At 32.8% G+C, this 26,485-nt stretch overlaps 1 protein-coding gene across 1 annotated transcript in view; it reads left to right on the top strand.

The window, feature by feature from the left end:
- Hcn1 (hyperpolarization activated cyclic nucleotide gated potassium channel 1) overlaps positions 1–26,485 on the top strand; it is a 329,950-nt gene that overhangs the window by 223,761 nt on the left and 79,704 nt on the right. Inside the window, exon 4 of the mRNA XM_033760857.1 lies at positions 22,987–23,133. Coding sequence (XP_033616748.1) covers positions 22,987–23,133 — 147 coding nt within the window. The remainder of the gene's footprint in view (positions 1–22,986; positions 23,134–26,485) is intronic.

Here is a 26,485-nt window from a genome sequence, read left to right as displayed (position 1 = left end):
CTCTCTCTCTCTCTCTCTCTCCCCTTTCTTCCCCACCCCCTCTCCTTTCTTTCTTATTTTGAGATGAGTTCGTCTAAAACACTGAGTTGCCCAAGCTGGGCTTGATCCTCTAGCCTCAGCCTCCCAGCATGCTGGGATTACAAGTGTGCATCAGTACAACTGGGTTTATTTTAATATATTATTTATTTTACTTTATTTCACTTTCAAGTGGCAAGTTGTTCATTAGAGCACTGAATCATCTTTTAGTAATTTACAGAGACACCTTGCTTGTTTGGAGCTGAGATTGGTTGTGTTAATGACTCCTCAAATAAACTCGAGCCCTGAACCTAGTGGGAAAGCAGCATATTGAAAGCAGGTGCAGGGCTGGAGAGGTGAATGCACCGAAAAGAATGAAGAGGAGGAGAAATAAGAAAAACGTGAAAAATGGAGAGAATGAGGGAAGGATGGCAGGATCAGGAAGGAAACAGAATCTAAAAGCAAAATAAAGAACAGAAAATGATACATATAATATTCAGCAAATAAAATGTAAGAATGGCTGCAGTACAGTGCAGTTTAGAACAATGTCAGGCATCTTCAACTGGTTTGATAGAAGGACTGTTCCTCATCTGTGTTCCTCCAAATTTGCTCAGTTCACAAATATGCTTTTACTAAAATAAGATCCCTCGTTACCCCCCACACCCCAAATAAGAGTTAACTAACATAGAGTTTCTTCTGTTTGGGTACCAGGCAGATTACAGAGCTGAGCTGGTTCTAGAGACCAGAAGGTAAGAGGCTCTACTGACTGTGCCCGATAGAGAATGCGACCACTTCCAAATGGCTCCAGTAGGTTCAAGCAGAATATGATAATTATGCAGTTTTTTCAGTTTTCCCAATTTATTTTATTTTTGATCACATTCACCATTTAATTTATCCAGATTTTTCACCATTTTAAGTATTAAAAAGCAAAGGAATTTTAATAATCATTGAAATACACTTTGTAAAGATAATTGTTTTTAAGGGGTGAAAGGGTAGAAGTTTTAATTGCCTGATTTTTTTCTGTGTGTGTGGAATACTTTGTTCCCTTAGTAGATGACTCATTCTTCTTGGCTTCTGGGCAAAACTATTGTAGCTTTCTAATTATGTAAGCCCCAGGAAGTTATATGTTGAGAAAAATCACAATATTTAAAATTTTTAAATTTGCAAATGTATTCTCATTTTTATAATTCCGACAACTAGCTTCTAAACTTTCAAAAGTAATAAAATGTTGTTTACACAATTATAGTATTAATCACTTCCATTAGAAATCTGGAACATCTAGCATAAGGAATACTAGTAGTCATATTTTATATAAACATTGTAAAATAACATTCCACTAGGGCTTAGTTTTAGATTATTCACTAGAATGTAAATGTACAAAACAGTTCAAATAGCATTTTGAAAGTAACTCTATGTGGAGCTCACCAGCATCAGAGCATATCTGTATATTACATTACTGAATTAGAATCCAGATAATTAATGTCTCATAGACAATAGCTATAGAAATATTTTCTTAGTTTGTGAGACTACTTTTGATTTCTCCAGTACTGGCAGGTAGGAAAATCTTTCTATTTAGATATCATTACTATTATTATTTTCTCTAATTCACATTTTAGAGATAAAAAACCTGATTTCAAATAGAATAAATACATTTAATATCCATAGTTCTTACTAGTAAGAGTGGTAAAGAGTTAATACAGAAGTTTTATTTTTTCTTGCAACTTTCACAACTACATCATTACATCTTAACAGTGGGGTAAAATTATTATTCAAATATCTTTTCAATTATATAAACAGTTTTATTTGAAAAAAATTAAATATCTAATGAGCAGCATAAGAAAATTCTTTCCTGTCTGAGTGCTTATATGTAGTAAACTAAACTGGTAGGTCAGCAGTATATACAAATATAAGCAACTTTTCACTTAAAAGTTGTAATTTTTCAGTACTGTTTGGGTGCTTTAGAATGCATAAAGTCTTGTCTCTTTAGAAAATTAATTTTCATGAGATTCATTGAACAAAAATAGTATACCACAGATTTCAAATTGTTCTGAAATATTTCTTTGACTGTATTTGATGTATTATCTCTCAAATATCTGTTGGGGATTTTAATCTGATTTCATTCATCTATCAGATCAGTAGGCACACTTGATTTACTTGAAAGAAAATAAACTGTATTGCAAGGAGCTTCATAAAGCATCTAATTTTGCACAAAGTTCTAAAGGGAAACATTAGTGCATAATGTGCCTGCTAAGCTTTTCTCCTTAGGATTTCTCTAGCAAACTCTTAAGAGAAGTTACTTTTTCTATTTAGCAGGTGGACGAGTATAGACTAAATCCATTATAAAATTTTACTCAGAATAGAGAGCATTCCACTATTTTTGAGTATACATAAGTGTAATTCATTTCATAGATTCTTACCCTCATTTTATTGTTTTTCTGGAACAAAGGATTGCATAAATATTACTTTCCCTTACAGAATCAATAGGATGACTCTTATTCTTTTGTATTTTACTGTTAAATGCTTCTGAAAAAACTTATGTAGTTTTGGCATTGAATAGATATAACTCAAGTTATATTACATGAGTGAAAGTGAATAGTTTTCATATTTGGCCATGAAATTTAAACTTAGCTTTCTATTTTAAAGTTATGTACTCATGTTTTAAAATTACAATTTTTAAATATTTAAAGAAAATTAGAAAAAAGCTATAATATTTAAGACAAGAGGTGGCAACAATAAAACCTACAAAAAGAATTATGGTTTAGTAATTTGTACCAAACTTTATATATAATATTTCTAAAAATTCTAGTGGTAGAATGTTCATTTGCATCAGTTGTTATAGTTAAAAGTCTGCAGTATTTAGTATAAAGTTGAAGGAAGGCTGAATTCTACATCTGCTTCACCATAGCTTTGTGGCCACAGCAGTTATATAATCTCTTTGAGAATGATTTTCATTATTTCTACCAACAGAATGAATTAGGTTAACCTGGGAAACTTTTCAAATCAAGTGACATCAGGAGCCAAGTTCCTAGATAGCCTTTCTATTTAATTTTGTCTCAAATTTCTGATGCATATCACTTTGTAATGTTTAATTCACCTTTACATAGAAGATGTAGCAAAGAGGGGAATATGCATTTGGCTTTTTGCTTCTTGGGCATGACATGCCAGGATCTATGTTCTGTGTAGTAGCTTATCTAAAATTCCCATATCTTATAGAGCCAATTTCTGAGTTCTGAGAATTTCACAGATTTACAAAAAATATTACATTATTTTCAAAAGCATATTTTATAGAGTATATACCTCATTCACATACTTCATAACAGGCTATGCTCTTCATTTCTGTAGCTGCTAACCATGTAATTGCTGTTGAGATTCTGATGTAAATTAATTTTAGGCAATTGTATAAGAAATATTGCCTTGTTCTCTTGAAAGGAGGTTTCCAATATCATAACAAGTGTTCTCTAAAGAAAAACACTGTGATTCAGCGTAGCTGAAGATAGCTGCTAATAATTACTGTGCTCACAGCATACTCTTCTTGACTGTGCCATTTTCTCTGGAAAAGGAAATAACATTTAATATTTTCTAGTTTTGTTTGTTTGTTTGTTTTTTGGTACCGGGGATTGAACTCTGAACTTGGGTCCTTGCGCTTGCAAGGCAGGCCACCAAACCACTGAGCTAAATCCCAGGCCCAATATTTTCTAGTTTTGTAAAGAGAAAAGGAATTAACTTCACTTGGAACAAGTAACAGAATGTCTTAATCTCTTGGTCTGAAGAAATTTCTTGTTTTGTAAGGATAAAAGGATTTCTTTATATTTTGTGACTGTGTTAGCTCATCACTGTCATAAAATACCTGCTATAACTAACCTATAAAAAGAAAGAGATAACTTTGGCTCCAATGTTCTTTGTTAGACCCATGCTTAAGGACTGTGGTGACAGCACATCAATGTGGGAGCGTGTAGTGGGGCAAAAACGTTCACCTCCTGATCAGGAAGGGAGAACAAGAAACCCGGCTAGAGTCTCACCATTTCTGCTACGTCAAGGCCTCCAGCGACATGAAAACCTCTCTCTAGGTCCCGCCTCTTTAAGATTCCACAACCTTACAATGGTGCCACACAGATCAAACCTTAACGCGGTGGCAGACACAGCATACACATTATAGCAGCCACCAAAATAGAAGAGTACTGGACGCATACAGTATAAAAGGGAGATACAAGTCTAACAGGAATTGATAAGGGTCTTATCAGGTATCAAGGCTGTGCAATTTTAGGCTGTTTCCATTTTTCTTTGTGTGTGTGTACATGTAACATTAAATTTACCATTTTATCTATTTTTTGATGATAACATGGATATTATGAGCATGTTTAATAGCTAGTAATGCTACAATACAGAACATTAATGTACCCACCCCTTAACCTTTAGTATAGCTTAAATCCTTCCAGAATGTTTGCTCAAAATATATTATTCATACAATATTCACAAGACAGATTTATATTCTTCAAACTTATTCTTCATGCTCTTCCTTTTTTCCTGAACATACTTATGAATATATTTTAATATCTTTCCTCATGCATCTACCTCTCTTTTTTGTGATATGCAACTATCACCATATCCATTTTCAGAACCTTCTCATCCTGCCAAACAGAGAGCACTTTATCCATTAAACAGCAGCTCTTCATCATTCTTATTGATTTTTATTATTAACTGTCAAATGGTAGTTATACTTCTGCAACCAAGTGTAGTTAAACAAATTAGCAATTATATCAAGGAACCTGAGATTGTGTTCTATACTGCTTGTTATATTTCCCATAGATATTTGTTAACCATTTTTATGGATATTAAATATACAGAATTCACAAAAAAACAAAAAATGCAAAACTTATATAAATATTTTGGTACTAAATTTATTGAGACATGAAATGCATACAAGTTACCTTTGGCCTCTACTATTGCAAAAGCTACTCAAAGTGGTGTCTATTAGCTTCTAGATATTTATTATTACAGCAAACTGCTGAAGTGTGTGTATATTTTTTGCTGGACTCTGTATAATATGTATTTAGGATAATTATAATTTTTATTTGTATTGTTTTCTGGAAAAACAAATAATAATATATGGAGTTTTATTAAGCATTCATAAAAATGAAGAAATACATTATCGTCTTGATCAATTACAGAAATATAAGTTTATTAGTTCCTTATAGTAGTAGAATATCAAACTTTTCCCAAACCAGTTCCTTTCATTTCTTTCATGTGGTTTCAAAGATTTCAAAAAAAAAAAAACAAAACTAAGCTTTACTTTCCAAAAAAAAGAATACTTCTCGGATATAAAATTCAGAGACAATGTGATGTAAAATTTTCTTAAGTAATATTTCAGGTTAAAAGGAAGATATCATAATATGCGTGTGAGAAGAAAAACAAATACTACTTATCTGTAAAACTTATCAATGGGTGGATGGACATAGGGTGTATAGCTGTCACTCATCATTGTACACAGTGGGGAAATGTATTTAAGATGTGGCCTGACACCAGCCTCATTTCCAGTTGGAATGAAATACAAATCGTTGTTTCACAAGGAAATAGTGGTTCCTTTTTTGGCATATTTTAAAAAAGGCCTCTTTATCAAAAGTTGTGAAGAAAACAGGTGCTCTTATTTATTAATTATTATAGCTACCAGGAATAAAAAACTATGCTCAAGAATGATTGAGAACCAAAGAATAATAAATACTGAATAGTAGGGTGGCCATGGGGATAAGGAAAATGACTGCTTGTTAGGAATTAAAGACTTGGTTTTATTCCCAACATTTACTAACTAAATGTAAAACTTGTAAAATGAATTTGCCACTCCAGACTTCTTTTTAGTCTGTAAAATAAGACTATTGAAAACAATGATCTCTGTGGGGCCCTCCAGCTCCAAATACCTCCTTTTTACACTAAATGCATGTTAATAGCCCCTGGATTATCCAAAAGTCACTTTAAGTGTCTTTTGGGTTATCTTTATGTGCATATAGTACTGATTTGGGATATAGAGATCACTTTAAAAAAATTACCTTACTTTTTTTCTTCTATATTAATGATGATCAGGGCTTATAGCAATAATTATTTCTAAAATTAAATGTCATATTTATATACAGCTGCTAGGGGAAATTTTCTTCTACTAGATTTAGTTTTAGAGATGCAACCTCATTTGTTATTACATGTTTATAGTAACACCCAATCACACAGCTATCTGACTTCTAATAGTATCGAGAAAATCAGTGACAAAGCCATAAGTAATTAACCTAGAAACTCCCTTGAGTCTTAGGGAAGTAAATGTCATACAATAGATACAGTGAGTGTTTGCCTTTCTTTCCTTCTGAAGTACATAACATTTTAAAACTGATTTTACCCTCTCAAATGAACTTTACTCTAGGTTAGTTTCAGTAGACGTTCTAATAATTGATGTTGTAAGATTAGGTTTCAGGTGAGTTTGTAGAAAATAGACTAAGAATTTAAAAAGTTACAGTAAAAAATATATCAGGTCATGAAGAAAGAAGCTAAAGACACACCAGCAACAAGAGGCAAGAAAAAGTTAGAGAAACCAGCAACCTGTACATTTTAGGATTGTAGACGATGGAAAACAAAGTTACTTGGAAACATTAATAAAAAGCAATTCCCACATATGAGATAATCTAGATATTACTACCAAAGTTTTTATAGTATAGAAAGTGTTGTTCATAATTGTGGGAAATCATCAAGAACAATTTAAATTACATTCAATATGTTTATTGTAGCATGGAGAGGTTTCATAGTGATTAAGAAGTAGAGTTTTAATATTGCTGGAAATGTTTGCTCTAGAGTATAGAGATATTTTGGGATCTCAAGGGAGACAAAGAAATAGTTTCATAACTCTTTTAAAGTTTTAATACATGTATAAATACATTGATTTCTGATCCTTTATATTTGAACTTCCTTGTCTTATTCCACAAGTATCCTTGTCTGTGCCACTGGGGCAAATTGTTTCCAGTTAAGGTAGTCACACCTTAGAAAGGTAACATTTACTTAGTATTGCTTTTTGCCATATTATATTTTGTTCTTAAATGTATTCTGTTCCTCCATGTTATGGACATGGAGAAATCAAAGATCAAGAATGTCAAGTTATTAGTTAAGGCATGCAACATAAAAAGAACAGAACTGAAATTTGAATTTACTGTTTCCCATAGGCAAGATTTCCTAAAATATGCTGCATCTACTGCTAAATATCTCAAAGCAAGGTATTGATACTAGAATTATTCTCAGCCTCTTGAAACGTATTTATTTCTCACATTTTACAAATAAAAAGAAGATCTAAAGTCACTTTTTAAAAAATCGCCACAATTGTTTTTATTGCTAATAATTAGTAAGTGTACTAAATTTCAACTGGTCTTTAACAGAAGAATAGAATTCAAGGAAAATGAGGAAATGCATGCATGACTCCTTGAGATCTTAGAGCTTTTGAATGATCTGGTATGTCTCTTTCCACTGATTACTGGCTTTCACCATTTTCTTTTTCTATAGCTGTCCATTTTCTGAGCACTTTTATGAAGGCTAAAACTTCACAGGGCACACATTTAATTTGAAATGTTTTAATTTTATTAATGTCAAACCTATTAATCTGACACGTGTCTCTCTATAGATTATAGGCACTGTCTGTGCTTCTGCTGAATCTAGCAGAATTTATAAAGTTAAGCCCTTTATTTTAATTATTTCCTGGTCCAGGACATTTTGAATTTTCTTGGTAAATCCTCATATGCTATGGCATATGCCAAACTCATATGCCAAACTCCTGATTATATTTTTCTTACTGTAAACAAGCGGTCTAACCCTGGGTTGCATATTGGAATCATCTGTATATTTTTTTATAAATTGTGCTATTAGCTTGGGTGTGTATGCATCACTCTGATTTGTTGTCCTTAATGCTTTTAGGGAGATACCTAGAAGAGAAATAGCTGGGTAGGTTGGGTTTTCTAGTTTCAGTTTTTTTTGTGTGGAATCTCCACACTGATCCCCACAGTGATTTTACTAGTTTACATTCCCTACAACAATACAAGAGAGTTCCTTTTTTCACCTCAGTCTCTCCATCATGTTATGATTTGATTCATTTATGTTTGCCATACTTCTGTACTAAGATAAAATTTCCAGGTCATTTTAATTTACATTTCTCTAATGGCCAATAATGTTAAACAAATTAAAATATATTGATGGGTCATTTTTTTGTGAAAAGTTTCTATTATTTCAGCTGCTCATTTTTTTTTTTTTTAGCTTGGGTCTTTTATTTTGGAGTGTCTAAATATTTACATTCTTTGTATGGTCTAGATAGTAGTCCTGTGTCTGAGTTGTAGTTTCTTTAAATACATTCCCATTTTGTAGGTCAGCTCTTCACTCTGTTAAGTTTTTTCTTCCTGTATAGAAGATTTTTAATTTTATATAATCCTATTTGCTGACTCTTGTTATTTTTTGTGCTGTTGGGATATTTATTTATTTATTTATTTATTTATTTATTTATTTATTTATTATTGAGTTTATTGGTACAATCTAGGTATACAATACAGTTACATTCATTATTGGAATCCTGTACCTGTACCTTTACATGACAGGTCTTGATTCTCATTTTTTCCCCTTGTCCCTGCCCTCCATTCACCTCCTTCTCCCCTCACCATTTACACTTTATTTCCATTTTTTCAATTTCTCATATTTTTTACCTCTCCCTTATTACTTTTCCCTTAGCACTTTCCCTACACCTTTAGCCCTTTACTTTGTATTTCACATTATTTATTGGTAATCTAGGTATACAATACAGTTACATTCATTATTGGAATCCTGTACCTGTACCTTTACATGACAGGTCTTGATTCTCATTTTTTCCCCTTGTCCCTGCCCTCCATTCACCTCCTTCTCCCCTCACCATTTACACTTTATTTCCATTTTTTCAATTTCTCATATTTTTTACCTCTCCCTTATTACTTTTCCCTTAGCACTTTCCCTACACCTTTAGCCCTTTACTTTGTATTTCACATTATTAATTATCTCATTAGGATCCTGTGTACTATTATAGTTTTTCACACCAGAGAAACTATTCAGTATTTCAGTTAAAGAAATCTCTGTATGAATATTAAAAATAGGGAATCCTAAAATAAAAATAAAAAGGAAAGTAAAAGAGAAAAGGCAATGATGTAAGATTAAAATAATCCTTAATTCTGAAGATGAAATGATCCCTGAACATATTTAAATTGCTTCTTTTATTTAGAGAATACTTAGTTTCTGTAATCAAACCCATGTAGATATGACCTTACATATTTAGTTGTATGAATATTAAAAATAGGGAATCCTAAAATAAAAATAAAAAGGAAAGTAAAAGAGAAAAGGCAATGATGTAAGATTAAAATAATCCTTAATTCTGAAGATGAAATGATCCCTGAACATATTTAAATTGCTTCTTTTATTTAGAGAATACTTAGTTTCTGTAATCAAACCCATGTAGATATGACCTTACATATTTAGTACAGTGTGTTACCCCTATACAAATATAGATATAGATATATAATTTGAATTTTTGGAAACTTCAACTGTGCTGTCAACTTTGGAAAAAGTTATCCCAATTTACTGTGGTGAGTTGGCATTGTACAGAAATTGACAGCCATATTGGTCTAGAAATGTTAATTTATGCCAGGCTCTCCTAGACCTGAGGGTTTGTGTTGAAAAGTCTGCTGTGATTCTGATGGGCTTTCCTTTGCATGTGATTTGTTTCTTTTCTCTAACTGCTTGTAGTATTTTGTTCTTCTGTTGGATTTCTGGGATCTTGATTATTGTATGTCTGGGTGTAGATTTTTAAGATCCACAACCTTCTGGGTTATAGAGTAAATAATTAAGAAAGTATAAAAGCACACAAATGCAAAGCATAGATTATGTGGCTTTAGGAAAATAATTTATAATTATTAAAAACTTTTCAAGAAATATCTATGTAAATTCTACTATATATAACTTTGGCTTTTATTTTTACCTATTTTTAACCTCCTGCTTAGCTCTTTTTTTTTGTACGGGGATTGAACTCAGGTCCTTGTGCTTGCAAGATAGGCAGTGGAACCTCTGTAGCTCTTCTTTCTTTACCAACTTGATAATGAAGTTTGGAAGAGTTGTGAACCAAAGGACATATATAACTTTTCCTTATCTGACTTACAGTATGTGCTCGATATGTGCTGAAGCACACAAAATTTTTCTTCAGTAAAAATGCTAGAACAATATTTTTAAGTTAGAATAACTGAAAGTACATGAGTCAAGGTTTTCAATTAATATTTTTATACTAGTTATCTTATGCTAATATTACTGCCACTTTGAATTTCCTTTTTTAACATAACTTTTTATTTGATAACAGAGAAATAGACTTATATTAAATATGAGTAGTTAGTTGATTCATGTTCTGCTTTTTTCTAGTTGATGAGCCAAAACAATCTTGAGTTTTCACATTGAAATATTTTAGCATCTTCTTTTACAGTTAAATATAGACATAAAAGACATATTGTTACATTTTAAAGAAAATATAAATCTTATTTTCTTTGCTGCCCTAGGATAAATTAGTTGAACATCATCTGTGAACTCCAGTCCATGAAAATAAAACTTTAAACATCATGTCTTACAGCACAAAATATTTTCTTGGTGTCATTGCCATTGTTATTAGAAACAAACAAATATAGTTTAAACAAAATATACAACGAAACTTATCCCTAGAGCTTCTCTTATCTATTGTCACTTAGTTCAGCTTTAACTATAGTAAATTTTATTTTCAAGATCTAAAATGATCAATTAAGTAATTTTTGTAGTTCTTGCCAACAACTAAAATATAAAAGAATTTAAATACACACACTAAGATGTTTTGGAATAGACATTCTGTTTATGTAAATCTGAAAATGCATTTGAAAATTCAATATTTATATATTATTTTACATTTTTATGCTTTCTTAATATTACAACTCTAAATTTTATATGACAGGGAAAACTGATAATTTAGGAATAAATGTGATATTTAGTACTTGTTCTCTCTGATACTCTTTGATCCCTATTTATACGTCCATGCTGAAGCTTAGTATGAAAAGAGGATTATAATAAGTAACAGAGAGCTAGTTCACATATGGCCTGTAATTCACCAAAATATTTCAACCCTCCAGGATCGCAATACTTTAGAGATTTAAATAAAGCATGGTTTGACATACTCAGACTTATATTTTAGGAGGATAGTATTCATTCCTAAGTTGATAATGAACTGTGAGTACCCAAACGCAGAAACAGAGAGACCATTTAGAAACCTATTGCTAGGTAGGTGGCAGAGCCTCTGAGCTAGATCCCTAACCCTAATGGGATAATTATCAATTTGAAATAGGAAGAAAAGGGCTAAAGGTGTAGGAAAAGTGGGAAGGGTAGGGGAAAGGGAATAAGGGAAAAGAAAAAAAAAAAGAAAATGAAAAATGGAAATAAAGTGTTTGTAAATGGGGAGAGGAGGAGGTGGTGAAGGGAGGGCAGGGACAAGGGAAAAAAAATGAGAACCAAGACCTGTCATGTAAAGGTACAAAATCCCAGTCATGAATTTTACTGTATTGTATACCTAGAATGTACCAATAAACTCAATAAAAAAGAGAAAGTTGTTGCTATAATCTATATTAAGGATGATATTGAATTGGAAACAATAGAAATGAGAAATAAAAACTGAGGAGATGTTCTGATTTAAACATTACACCATATATGTGTATCAAAGCATCACCTGGTACCCATGATTCTGTATGATTTCTTGATATCTCTGTGTTAGTTAAAATAAAAATAGGTGCAATATTACAAAATTGAATTTTTCAGGAACAGCAACAACAAAATCTATCAATACTTGCAATTACATAGATATACGTGGTCAATTTAAAGCTCCCTGGTAGCACTGGTAGAAATTTAACTCTAGTTAATCAGCAGAAACCATAGTAAAGATGAGGTTTTTAAAGAGGATTTCAACCTTGGATATGTTAACTTTGTAATCCTTGTTACTCTCTCAACCCGAAATGCCTGTGAAGAGTTTGGATCTATGGATCTTGCTTGAAAGGAGAAATCTAATCTAAAGGTATACATTAGGATTTAGTATTTATATTACTTAAATCCAGAAAATTGTGAAAAACAAATATTTTCTAGAAATAAAAAGGGGCTGCAGATTAATTTCAAAATTATTCTATCATTTATCTTTTTATTGAAATAAAACTCTTTCTAGTTCCTCAAACCTAGCTATAGGAAAATTATTTTCTTGTAGCATTTACTCATTACATGACTGAACCCTTACTTGCATGAAAAGATCTTCATTAATAATCACTGTGGATTCAATATGCCTTCTTAAGGTCATTCAGCATGGAGAAGAAAAAATTTAAAAACATCAGTTTCCATCAGTTAATTTAAAGAAATTAATCATAATTTGAGACTGTATAAAACTTACTAGTTGACGTAGGACCTAGTCTTTTTCTTCCATTACAATAAATTAACAAAAAAATCTTGTTCATTATTAGCAACAATGTAAAATCTTGGTAGTTTTACAGTTGAATGGAACAGGAGAAGAACATCCTTTAGGATATTCTCATTGTTCACCTATTTTTGGCTGTAAATATTTAGTGACCCAGTGATCCACTTCTTAGATTTTGTGTCTCACTTTGATTGGCCAATGATAGCTCATTTATTACCTGCCTGAAAGTACATTTGTTTTGACTTGCTTTCACATAACTGAAATGAAAAATTTTATAATAGATCTCTAATATTTTAGTATGAAACTTTAGTAAATAATGAATAAATATCTTTATTAGAATTTTTCACTTTTGAAAGCTAATTAAACTAAAGGAGGATAAAAGCTAAGCCTTGTCAAAATTCCTGTCTTTATCAAATATGTTGCTCCTACATTGTAATTTTCTAGTGAGTCATTGTCTTCTTTTAATTATTTGCAAGATGCTATTTACTCTTTGTAATTACATCCTCAGATATTCAGTAGCTTTAAATTTGGAAAGCCACAAACAATACGTTAAAAACTCTTGTATTAAAAAACAGACTAAGCAACTTAAAAATATAAAGCAAGCTGTTTCTAATGCTGAGAAATATTTTGCCCCCAAATTTTGAGAAATATAAATGACATTTAAACTATATCCTGTTTCAAACTCTCTCTCTCTCTCTCTCTCTCTCTCTCTCATATATATATATATATGAATGAAATGTACAGTAAACACCAAAATAATTTAGGACAAGAAAGCAATCTAAAAGATTGTTAAAATATGCAAATATATTTTAACTCTATGATAATGGTTGTAAGAAATGTTTTTGTTTTAGCAATTATCTATCCCTTTGTCTTTTATTTTATAATTATAAATAAATAAACTTTTTGAAGATGTTTTATATGGACAATTTACTTGCTTAGTAAATAAACATTTTCTCCTAATTACTAAATCTACTAACTTTTCATTATTTCTATTTTTAATAATTTGGTTTGTTAATATTAAACACTGTTAAATTGACTATTAGAAAATAATATTTTTAACTTTGTCATTTTCAGAAAAATTATGTTACTAATAAATAACTCAGAACTATATTGTAGTATAAGCAATCTTCAAGGTGTTTTCTTTGAATTTTGCACTCTTATATAGATGCCAGTATAATTCATTGTAAATATCTGAATAGATACCTAGGTTCCATAAACATGAGCAGAAGTGCCTGTTTGCAAGTGAAGAAATAATTCTCAATGAAAAAACAGTGAATTTCGTCTTATAATCTTTTCTTCAAGGGTTTTATGAGCATGGTAGGCTATAATTTTTCTCTATTTCAAAAAAAGTACATTCTGTATAGCAAAATTTCTATCTCCATATCTTGAGAGCTAAAGAATTCACCTCCTATAGAGAAACCTGTATTTCCTTACTATGCAGCTTTCCAAAAAGAGACAGAATAAGAAATATAAAATAGGAATTTCTGACTCAGACTTCTGTTGCAAAAACCTTTCAACAACCTTCTTTTCTTCATTTGTGATTTTTTTTCCATTTGATTTATAGGAAGTCAAATTCTGTTAAATTACTAAACCTTTATTATTAGGGGAATTACTCCAAAACGACTTTGGTATTTCAGTTTTTCACAAAATAATCAGGAGTCCATTTTTGACCAAAGAAAAAAATTTCCTCAGTAGATGTAAATTGAAGGTTTTGTTGTGTATGTAGTAAAGGTCTTACAAATTATTACACCTTGCTGCAACATTTTATAAATCATTCTTAATAAATTTATTTACAAATGATCTAGTCTTTATATAAGATAATTTTGTATAATTATATATTGTATATTTATTTATATGATTATCATAATAAAGATAAACACATACCAGAAGTTTCTTTGAGACAAAATAAGATAGATTAATCACAAATCAAATATTTACTTATACCTTAAAAAGTACAATTGATTATTGTTATTTGAAAAAGAATTAAATATTTCATTTCAATTATCATTAAGTTTTTTGCATTCACCAGGCCCCCTCTTCCCTCCAGTCATCATGGTAATGATTCCTTCAATTACCCCAATTCCCTGTATACATCTATATATGTTGGGAATTGGGGTAATTTTTTTCCAAAAACCGCTCTAAAAAATCTAAATCCAGGGGATAGACTTAAATTCACTTTTGTAGGTATCCTAGATATTTCAGAGTAAAATCATTTTTAAAATGGCACATGCTGCTATACTTTATGCTAAGTATATTAAAATTATAAGAATGAAAAAGGAATATTTGAAGTTCACATATTATTTCTAACATACTAGATGCAGGGGAAATGTAAGAGAATGTAAAGAAAAATGAGAAATGTATGGGGGCAATTCAAAGAATATGTGAAATAAATGAGGAAAAATTAAATCCAGAGGCCAGGCATGGTGGTGCACACCAGTAATTCCATTACTTAGGAGACTGAGGCAGGAGGGTCACTACAAGTTCAAGGCCATCCTGGGCTACACAGGAAGTTCAATGCTAGCCTGAACCACATAGCAAAACCCAGTCTCAAGAGATGAAAGAAATAAAGAAAGAGAGAGAAAGCAAATCTAGTATACATTTGAAAATCTGAGATTGAACTTTCAACTCAAGAAGTCCTATCTATAATTCTATAAGTAGTTTATTATTCAAGACTGAAAGTTTAATAATGACACTTACAGATGGAAAGATTCAGAAAGCCTATTTCCTACATAACATTTCTTGGTTGGGTTTATTTGCTCCAGCAACATGAATAAATGAATGAAAAGAAAAACCTGAGGTCTGGGAATAATAAACCAAACCAAAGCTATTGAAAAGTAAAATCATACAGGAAATTTTATAAAGATAACCCAGTGTCTATTTGATTGACATACAGAGACTGAAAAAGTGAGAATAAGTTAAAAACTGATTGTGCAAGAAATAAAAGTGACCCAGGAAACAAAATGAATTTCGTCAATGCTCTGTTTGGCAGTGTGGTCAATATTTACGTGGGCAGAAGATAGAAGTGCTGGAATTTAGCTGAATGGCACATCATAAGCACACACACTGTAAGCACTCAGTAGGAAGTCATGATCCATCTTTACATTATCTAAGAAGTGACAGACATTAGAAAGTGGAGGAAGGAATTTGATAATTTCATTCCAGTAATTGTTTAGGGTTTTGTGAGCAAATACTGAAGTTAAATAAGTTACAAAACTTAACAAAAGAAACCAAGAGAAGAACTAATACTAGCGACATAATTGTAGGATGAAAAAGGAAAATTATAAGGACTGTAGGTGGTCAAATTCCATATTATGGCAAAAAGCCAATAAATGAAGCCTGTAATTGAACTCTGTAAAATATGTGGATTATCATATTGTCTTTCTGGTGTAAGAAACTGAAAGTGTAAATAAAGGCAAAAAAATGTGTAAAGGGAAAGGGAAACTGAAGGGAAGGGGGAAAAGGAAAGGAAAAGGGAAAAAATGAAAAAAGAAGGAAAACTGGAAGCAAAGCTTTTATAAATAAGGGAAGGAGGAGGGGTTGAAGGGAGGGGAGGGGATTGGGAGAAAAAGAGGAATCAACATATATCATGTACAGGTACAAATTCCCTTTGATGAATGTGATCGTTAGTATATTTAAATTGTACCAATAAAATTAATTTAAAAAAGAATTAGAAAGGGGAGCATTTATTCCCCATTTCCCTGCCCTCCCTTCACCCCCTCCTCCCTTCCCTATTAACAAAGACATTGTTTTCATTTTTTCCTTTTTCTCATATTTTTTATTTTCCCTTCTAATCTTTCCCCTACCCCTCCCACTTCCCCTACACCTTTAGAACTCTTCTTCCCATTACACAATATCAATTATACATTTTGATCCTTATTTACACTTTTAGTTTTGCACACCAGAGCAACTATACGGTATTTACACATCTGTATTCCATTAATTTTACTTCAGAGTATGGCCTATTGTGCACCCATATTACAAAGTCTCCAGTTTCTCATTTGTGTTCAATGATTTAGACGAAATATTTTTAACCTGAAAAGAGCAAGATCAATGCATTTGATAATGAACTATTACCACTCATTATTAACCCTCTTCTTAGATCACGGTTTAATAGTCTGTGCATTACTTTAATATATTCTTGTAGTTATGCAGACAATTTAAATAAAGAAATATATTAGGATTTAAGAGGTGATTGTTCCATAGTCTCTAGCTCTGAGGGCATGAACGTTTTTTTTTTGGTCCTGGGGATTGAACTCAGGTCCTTGCGCTTGTGAGGCAGGCTCCAGAACCACTGATTTAAATCCCCAGCCCTGATGGTGTGAACTTTTGATCTTCCATATTTAAGAAAGAGTGGTGTTTGCATCTTTGCTTTCTAAAAATATGTATTTTTGTATTAGTGACTGTTAGATTTATCAAGTAATTTTTTGGGTGGGGGCTGAGAAAGGATGTCATTATGTTGTTAAGCTTGACCTGGAATTCACTATGTAGCCCAGGCTGGTCTTGAACTCAGCGATCCTCATGCCTCAGCCTCACAGGTGCTGGGATTACAGGTATGCGCCACCACACCCAGCTATCAACTAATGTTTTGATATGCTCTATTACTGCAACTAATAGAAACATTGCTGTTTTTTACTGCCAGCTTATGTATAATTTCTAGCACTTAGTTTAATTTATTTTCCATCTACTACTAGGTGTCTTCCTAAAAGAGCAGATTTTATTTTATTTTTTATATCACATGGAAGTGATACTTCCATTTATTTTTTGCAAGTCTTAAGTGTGAGGGAAACAGAAAGAAATAGCTCTGGGTTTTCTTAAGTGTTGTATCCTAACACACTTTACCACCTTATTTCCAAATTCATGGCCACTGTACAGAACCTTTTATTTTTTCTTAGAATATACAGCTTCTGACCACTTTCCTTTTGAAAGTTTGGGCTCTGATAGTCCTGCTTTTCTCGTTCTGCTCTCACATCCTGATGGTTATTATCAGTACCCCTATCCTCTTAATGTCCACCTACACTGACAGTTCATTGCCAGGTCTACACAGCATTCTTTAGTGCATGTGCAGTCCTCAGTATTGTGCCTATTTCTTTCTCTGAGTGCCTGACCTACACATAAACATGAAGAAATTCCAGGAGCATTTTAAGCTTAACTTGCCAAAAACGGAATTTATTTTCCCCTGCTCTCAGTCACACATGCTTCCTTGTGTCCTAAGATAACACAGTCCTTCGCATATAGCAGTAATTTTCAATTTTAGTGTATAAAGGGCCTGGCAAGGCACAGACTGTTGGCTCCCAAATATAGAGTTTCTGATTCAGTAGTTCTGGAGTGGTACTGTGAACATGCATTTCCAACAAGTTTTCAGGCTATACCGGAGCACAGAAATGGTTTAAAAACCATGGCACAAAGAAATCTCATCTTATATTTGTTTGATCAATAAATACTATGCATTAATGAGTTATTAAAATATATGCGCTCAAAAGCAAACTTAGCTAAATGTGAGTCAATAACAAGAGATATTCATGGAATTTTAATCTAAAAGAGTGAGGAAGTTCAGTTAACCTGATGCCCTTGCATTGTAGATTATTAAATTAAGGTACATTGAGATGAAATGAAGAAAAATAACTAGATACACACGGGGATGATCTTTCTATGAAAATAAAATAGCTTCATGTGTAATATTTGTATTCAGTAAATCAAGGACTGATTTTCCAATTCCAAAGATAAAGAGGTAGCACATATTACCTGTTTCCCATATGAGCAGGCCTTTGTGAAGAGGCAGCAATATCCTCCAAATGAATAAAATACTAAGTTTTAATATTGTTCTAGGATGCATAGCAAAAGGATAGAGAAGTGGAAAGTGTAATTTCTCAGGTAAAACTTCAGTAGTGAATCCTGGTTGCACTGAATGTACTTAACTGAGACTTTTATTTAAAAGTAAGGCTACAAGGGAGTGAAAGAAAAACAATACAGATAAGTATAGCCTGTCCAGGAGTCTTTCCAAGGTGTGCCACCTATGGACTCAATATCTGGGCAATAGGAACATGCTGATTATCTGCTATAAACTGTCAAGAGCTGTGTAGAGATTCCTAGCTTCAGGGAAACTCACCAACAATGATATCTGGATTTTTAATCAAGATAGAATGATTAAAACAGGAAGACTATTTGAATTCATTAGTGCAGAAGTTTTTGTTGAAGTTTTGTTTTGTTTTTGACATAGGGTCTCACTATGTAGTTCAGACTGCCCTGGATCTCACTGTGTAGCCCAGGCTGTTTTCGAACTCGAGGCGATCCTCCTGTCTCAGCCTCCCGAGTGCTGGGATTACAGGCGTGCGCCACCATGCCCAGCAAGTGCAGAAGTTAACATTCAGATTTCCGCAGAAGTTCTAAACAGTACACTTAAAAAAAAACAAAAAACACAATTATAGCTGTTTCTTTTCTTTCCTTTTTTTTTTCCGTTAAGCTTATTGGTACTTTTTAGGTATACAGTACAGTTACATTAATCATTAGGATCTTATACCTTTACGTGATGAATCTTGGCTCTTAATTTTCCCTGTACCCCTGTCCAGCCTTCACCCCCTTCACCCTTTCCTATTTACAAAGACTTAGTATCCATTTTTTCCTTTTCTCATATTTTTCTTTTCCCTTCTTTCCTTTCCCCTTCCCTTCCCACTTCCCTTACTCCTTTATTCCTTTTCTTCTCATTTCCCATTATCAATTATACATTTTGATCCTTATTTATAGTTTTAGTTTTTCACACCAGAGAAATTATTCAGTATTTATACATGTGTGTCCTATTTATTATACTTAAGAACATGGCCTCAATATGCATCCATTTAGTTATAAATGTCTCTAGTTTGAAGAAATTAACTAATAACAAATGCAAATGGGGTTGCGGGGAGAAAGGAACCCTTCTCCGTTGTTGGTGGGTGGTAGTGCAGATTGGAGCAACCACTATGGAAATCAATATGGAGATACCTCAAAGAGTTGGGATTAGAGGCTCCATTTGACCCAGCCATCCCTCTGCTGGGTTATCTTTCCAAAAGAACTAAAAGAATCATATCACAGAGAAATATGTGTGCCCATGTTTATAGCGTCACAGTTTGTAGTAGCTAAAACTTGGAAACAGCCCAATTGCCCATCAACTGGAGACTGGATAAATAAGATGTGTTTTTTCTATAAAGTGGAGTACTACTCAGCCATAAAGAATAAGAATCTAAACAGTACACTTTTGACCAAAAGTAACAACCAGTTATGCAGATATTTCCAGTAATAAAGACAGAACTCTTCCAATCCAACCACAGCCCAACTATATCCTTCATAGTAGTCCTCTAGAGAGAGCCGCCAAAACTTCTTTAAATTAACTTTATTCGTATATTTTAGGTTTATAATATAATGACATCATTGGAGATTTGTAACATTATATAATATATCTTGATTCTTATTTTCCCGCATTCCCCTGCCCTCCCTTCAACCCCTCCACCCCTCCCTATTTGCAAAGACTTTGTTTCCATTTTTTCCTTTACTCATATTTTTTCCTTTCTCTTCTTTCCTTTCCCCTACCCCTTCCACTTCCCCTTCCCCTTTGCATCTTGTCTTCCTATTTCACATTATTTGTTATGCATTTTGACCCTTATTTACGCTTTCAGTTTCTCACACCAGAGAAACTGTTGAGTACTTACATGTATGCCCTATTTAATTCACTTGAGTATCACCACAATGTGCATCCATTTAGCTATTAATTATTATAATTTCTCATTTTTTATGGCAGAGTAGTACTCATTTTGTAAAAACAAACAAAACAAATAAACAAACAAAAAACACATCTTTTCCATCTCCTGTTGATGGACAATTGGGCTATTTCCAAGTTTTAGCTGTTACAAACTGTGCCATATGAACATGGGTGTACATATATTGCTGTGTCTTTATTCTTCTGGAAAGATAACCAGCAGAGGAATAGCTGGGTCCAATGGGACCTCTAACCTTAGTCTTTTGAGGCAGCTCCATATAGATTTTCACTGGTTGCACCAGTGTACACTACCACCAACAGTAGAGAAGAGTCCCTTTTTCTCTACAGCCCCACCAGCATTTGTTATTGGTTGATTTCATGATAGCAGCCATTATTCTTGGGATGAGGTTGAATCTCAGTTTTGTTTTCATTTGTGTCTTTCAAATGACCAAATCCATTCCCAAAACAGACATTTCTCAGACAAAACTTCTTTCATGTAGGCCAACTGTGTGAAATTCCAAGACCTGAGTTACAGATCCTTGGAAGTGTGCTTTGAAAACATATTGTAATTAAATGATCATCCATATTTTGCAGGGAACGTTATCAAGTCTCGAATATTGACTACCACTTGTGTACAATGACCTCATAGGCTGAAGCCTAAATTCAAAATATTGCAACATAACTAAATTGCTTCAGGAAGATGTCATAGGGCTGCAGGCTTTATATACTTTGAAAGACAGTAAGTAGGCTTACCAATGAAGATGATATTGTGACAAAATTATAGTGTTTTTGAGGGCACTAATCTCCAACAAGAAATTTCAAAACAATATGAATTTTATGTATAAGAAGTATAGAAAAAGATTGAAGAAATATAATAGGGTAGGGCAATAATTCTCATTTCTCAGTTATCAGTGTCTGTTATGTTATTAATTACAAAAAAAGATAATTGTGCACAAAGTCAAGAGATCTAGCTCTTTGTATCAGAGCTCTGTTACCTGGAAGATATTTGATATTGTTCCTATATATAACACGTCAATTGTGTTTTACTTAAAGAATGACATTAAAGTATATTTACCAGTTTTATTGCCTACATTTTATTTGTACTCATTCCTATCATCAGTGCAATGAAACTAATTTTTAGAGTAAAACATTATTTTCAAAGTGTGATCTAACTATCATCTGCATTAAAAACAAAAGGGAATGGTTCTTAAATATGATAGTGTGTATGACCAATCTGGGGATTTATTTAATATGTACATTCTGATTTCATGTGTTTGGAATGAGGCCTGATATTTTTCTCTTTAGATAGACTTCTAGGTAATATCCATGCAACTATAGCCCTGTTTGATTAGCTGCAGTGTTACTTAAAAGTTTTTCTGTGTGTTTTTGTGAGCATATAAAAAGGTGGGTACATCAGTGGAATTGGTCTGTGGTTGTTAAGTCTGAAGATGTGCCTTGCCCCAAAGCAATCTGTTCTGCTGGCTTTGTAAATGATCACGTTTAAGAATTGGTTGCTTAGCCGGGCATGGAAGCACACTTCTGTAATCCCAGCAGTCAGGAGGCTGAGGCAGGAGGATCGTTGTGAGTTCGAGACCAGCCTGGGCTACATAGTGAGTTCCAGGTCAGTCTCAATTACATAGTGAGACCCTGTCTCCAAAAAAACAAAATAAACAAAAAAACAAACAAACAAAAAAAGAAAAACAAACAGAATTGGTTGCTTAATTTCACTTCAAAAGCACACTTCTGTTCCCAGCAGTCAGGAGGCTGAGGCAGGAGGATCGTTGTGAGTTCGAGACCAGCCTGGGCTACATAGTGAGTTCCAGGTCAGTCTCAATTACATAGTGAGACCCTGTCTCCAAAAAAACAAAATAAACAAAAAAACAAACAAACAAAAAAAGAAAAACAAACAGAATTGGTTGCTTAATTTCACTTCAACATCTTTCTAAACCTACTGCTATAAAATTATATGGCTCTAATCTCATCCTGTTTCTCTTGTAAACCCTAAATTAAAAGCTTCACATATTTGGTTCTCGGTGCTTTACAGGACATATATTTTACTTAAGTCAAAATAAACAAAAAAACAAACAAACAAAAAAAGAAAAACAAACAGAATTGGTTGCTTAATTTCACTTCAACATCTTTCTAAACCTACTGCTATAAAATTATATGGCTCTAATCTCATCCTGTTTCTCTTGTAAACCCTAAATTAAAAGCTTCACATATTTGGTTCTCGGTGCTTTACAGGACATATATTTTACTTAAGTATCTATGATTTTCAAACAGCTGCCAAACTCTTTCCCTCTATAGTCAAAATGTAATGAGATTTAATCTTTTGCTAGAGGTTTTAAAATAAACTTTCTGTGCTATTCAACATTACAAAATTCTTCGTTCACATTTAGAGCCACTCAAGATATTCATATTGCTTTTACAATACAACTAAAAAAGAAATAATGCTCTATTTTTTTCCTTTAGCATCTTTAGAGTTATAATCTTAAATTTTACTCTGAATTCTTTTCACATTTCCTTTCCACATATCACTTCTTTACAGGATATATTGCATATGTAAAATATATTTTATACTCTATAGCACCAAGTAGATAGATACATCAGAACCTAATCCATTGGATCCTTCCTCTTAAAGAATTTCTCCTTTTTGTTATTGAATGCTCAAATGTTACATAGCACAATGATATCATGTGATGAGGTCTCTTGCAGTCTAACAATGTTTTTAATTTCCAATTTCCTTCCCATACAGTATAAGCAAGTGGAGCAGTACATGTCCTTTCATAAGTTACCAGCCGACATGCGTCAGAAGATACATGATTACTATGAACACAGATACCAAGGCAAAATCTTTGATGAGGAAAATATTCTCAATGAACTTAATGATCCACTGAGAGAGGTAAGATTTATTAAACCAAATTTGTGCGGTACATCATCATCATCATTTGTTTTCCCTTTTCATGGGAAATCCTCCACTCCCTGTTATGACACCATTCAAAAGAAAACCCAGATCAAAATGTTAAGATACATCTTTTGCATTTTGCTTCATTACAGTTGATTCATAAAATGGTTTTTAATTTTCTTTAAAAAATAGAGTACCGGGAAATTGTTCTTCTAATTATGATCCTCTGCGTATTCTCCTTTATGTATCCCTGCCCTTCAAAAATTCCTCCTTGTGGTCTCACTGTCCGCATCTTCCCAGTTGTGCACTCCCTCATGCTTAACAAAACTTTGCTTCATGTTTTTACTGATTTTGTATTTTGTTTTATTTCCTCTCTCCTTCCCATCCTCGTGTTCCCCGATTGTCTCATGGGCTCTAATCAGGAGATGACCGCTTGCTATGAGAGATTAATTTCTTATTGCCTCTCAGTTCCTTTTTTTGTATTGAAAACTGCTTCCCTGCCTTTCATTTCCTTTCCATCCCTCCATAGAGATCTCCCTTCTGACCACTAATACGTTCAGATCCCTCCTAGGACGACAGAACATGCTCTTTCCTATTCATATTTCTTAACACTGCTTTGCTGTCTGCTTTTTTATTATCATTTTTCTTCAGATATTTCTACATGTTTAGTATGGTTTGATTTTCACTTGTTTACCAAAATTGTTTTCTGGAAAGCTCTCATTAACAATGATCATTCTTTATGGTTTGAGGTGTTGGTGTTACATTTTTATGCTGCTAAAAAAGCACACATCCTGGCTTTCTTCTTTGGGTTTTTTAGCAGTGAACTATTAACTGAGCTATTGACTTTCCTTCCTCCATCTCTGAATATATTCACTTCACTTCATTTCATGTTTAATTCTGTACAGTTTAGCTCAAAGTTCTTTCTATAAACTCCATTTTCTTAAAAGATACATGATATCTCCTGGCGCTATGTGTAAACTTTGTAATTAAATCATTGTTTTCTATCACTAAACCTTTTATCTTTTAAAAGTCTCTGTGTAAACTTTCAAGCCATTTGGACTGTCAGTCAAACTTTAGTCCCATCTTAAATCTTTTCATTCTGCGCTCTGCAAATCCAGACACCAAACACTTTGTCATGCATCTCGCACCCAGTCCTTGATTCTCTCCCATACAATCTCCTTAACCTAATTCCTCTTACATGGACTGTACCCCTCTGTTTGCCTTGCAGACTTCAGTCTTCTTTCTCTAAGTTCTATTTAACACAGAACTGTCTTCTATGTGTATGAGCTGCTCATTTCTCTGCTCTCAATCTTCCAGTCTTTATAGATTAAATCAAATATAGACTCCTTATACTCACTCAGATTGCTCCCCTTCTTCTGCACTGCAAATTTCTAGCTTTCTTTTCCACCATTGTCATAAATGTTGCAAATTGCACTATAGCCAAAGTGGGTAATTTGCTGTTTTGCAAAAAAAATATTTATAGTATCTCATTTGGGCATCACATATTTTCCAGAAATGTGTATCATCTGTTGATAAAAACCTAAGTCAAATTAATTCACTCTTCTTTGATCAGATTCCAGGCTAAATGTAATCTCTCTTTGCCCTGATCTCTACCGCCCTTAGCCATAAACTTTATATCCTACTCTATGCTGTCTGCTTATGTTATCAATATTTTTTCCACATTTTCACATTATTTTTCTCCACTTTTGTCTCAAAATTTCCTTCAAAGAAAGACCTTTATTCCCTACCTTTTAATGTTTTTGAAATTCTTAGTACATTAGCATAAATTATCTCATACTTTTATGAAAAATTGATATCTTTTTACATTAAGACCATTTTACATTGTGCTTCTACTAAGTGTGTATATTTTTAAAAATTCATAAAATCACTTACAACTTTTAAAAATATAATAATACCTATTATTGATATTTTTGTAATGCATTGTTCTTACTCAGACTTCAGTGACATTAATATGTATAAATCTTTCTGATTTGCAGAACATAATTCACTCTGTATTTTTATAAAATAAAGCAGCATTTTATTTGTTTAAAAACATATGTGCTTTGCTTTATCTCTGTTGGAATACAGATTTTTTTTCTGTCCAAATCTTCTTCACTAAAAGGAAGGAACATTGGAAGCTGGAACCAGGTTGATTTCTGAAGGGCCTGGAGATGTTCAAAGGTACAGTGAGGCAAGTGATAGCGTGGAGACAAGGGTAACTCAAACAATAAAGAGCAAATCAAAAGACAAGAAATGATAAAACTAAGGCTTTATTCAAAGAGGCAGAGAAAAGTTAAGATTCCAGACTAAAATCTCATGAGGGACTGTAGAAAGCCAAGAGAACAGTACAAAACGGAACCCTAAGAAATCGTATGTAAACTGCAGTGTGAAATACTCCCCTATGGTAAAAAATTGTCAACATATTATAAGATGAAGGTAACGAGACATTTCTATTTGTTGTGTAGGTTTTATTTTCTGTTATCACACTATGATTGATATTGATCTTCAGTCAAAAATAATCCAATTTTTACTTTCATCGATATCCATAAACAAGCCTTCCATTTTCTTAATTCATATATATGTGTGTGTGTGTGTGTGTGTGTGTGTGTGTATGCATATTGGGTGGGTACTGGGGATTGAACTGGGGATCTTGCCCTTTTGAGACAGGCAGCAGAACCACTGAGCTAAATCCCCAGCCCTCCTAAACCATTTAATCACTGAATTGTGTCAAGTTTGTCCCTTATCTATTCAAATGCCATAGCTCAGAGACTCAGTGTTTTTGCCTCAACTTCCAGAGGACACTCACAACTTTCTCACTGTCTTTAAACTCAATCAGTTAAAATACATCTCATAAGAGGGCTATTGTATTGATTATATTATATTCAGATTTGATTATGTTACTCTTTTCTTAGAATTTGACCTTGGCTCCTTTTGCCCTACAGGAAAGAATTAAGACTCCTTAACATGTCACAAGAAACCCTTTACAGCCCCATTCCTTTTTAATTTCTTCACATTAACACTTCATCAGTAAATACTGTTGATAATATTTTGAAAAAAAGCTGTCTTTTGCTTTTCTTTATGCTGTCCTATCTAAAATTCTTTTATCTAGCTTATCTTCTACCTTCTATGAAATACTCTTAGCAGGCATTACCCTTTCCATATTTTCCCTGACTAAACTGTCTCTACCACAGTATTTGTCACTGATCAATTTATTGGCTCTTTCAAGTCTGTATCTCGACATGCTTGTATTTCTACTAATCTTCATTAATAGACATATGAATGAAAAGTAGAATATGAATCGTGGCTACTCCATGAAATTAGAGCAGCTAGAAGTGGAAGCATGAAATGT

The sequence above is a fragment of the Fukomys damarensis genome, unplaced genomic scaffold, assembly GCF_012274545.1.
Source record: "Fukomys damarensis isolate Sample0158 unplaced genomic scaffold, DMR_v1.0_HiC HiC_scaffold_1, whole genome shotgun sequence".
NCBI lineage: Eukaryota > Metazoa > Chordata > Mammalia > Rodentia > Bathyergidae > Fukomys > Fukomys damarensis.
The sequence above is the reverse complement of the archived record's forward strand: the minus strand, read 5'-3'. Positions and strand labels throughout refer to the sequence as shown.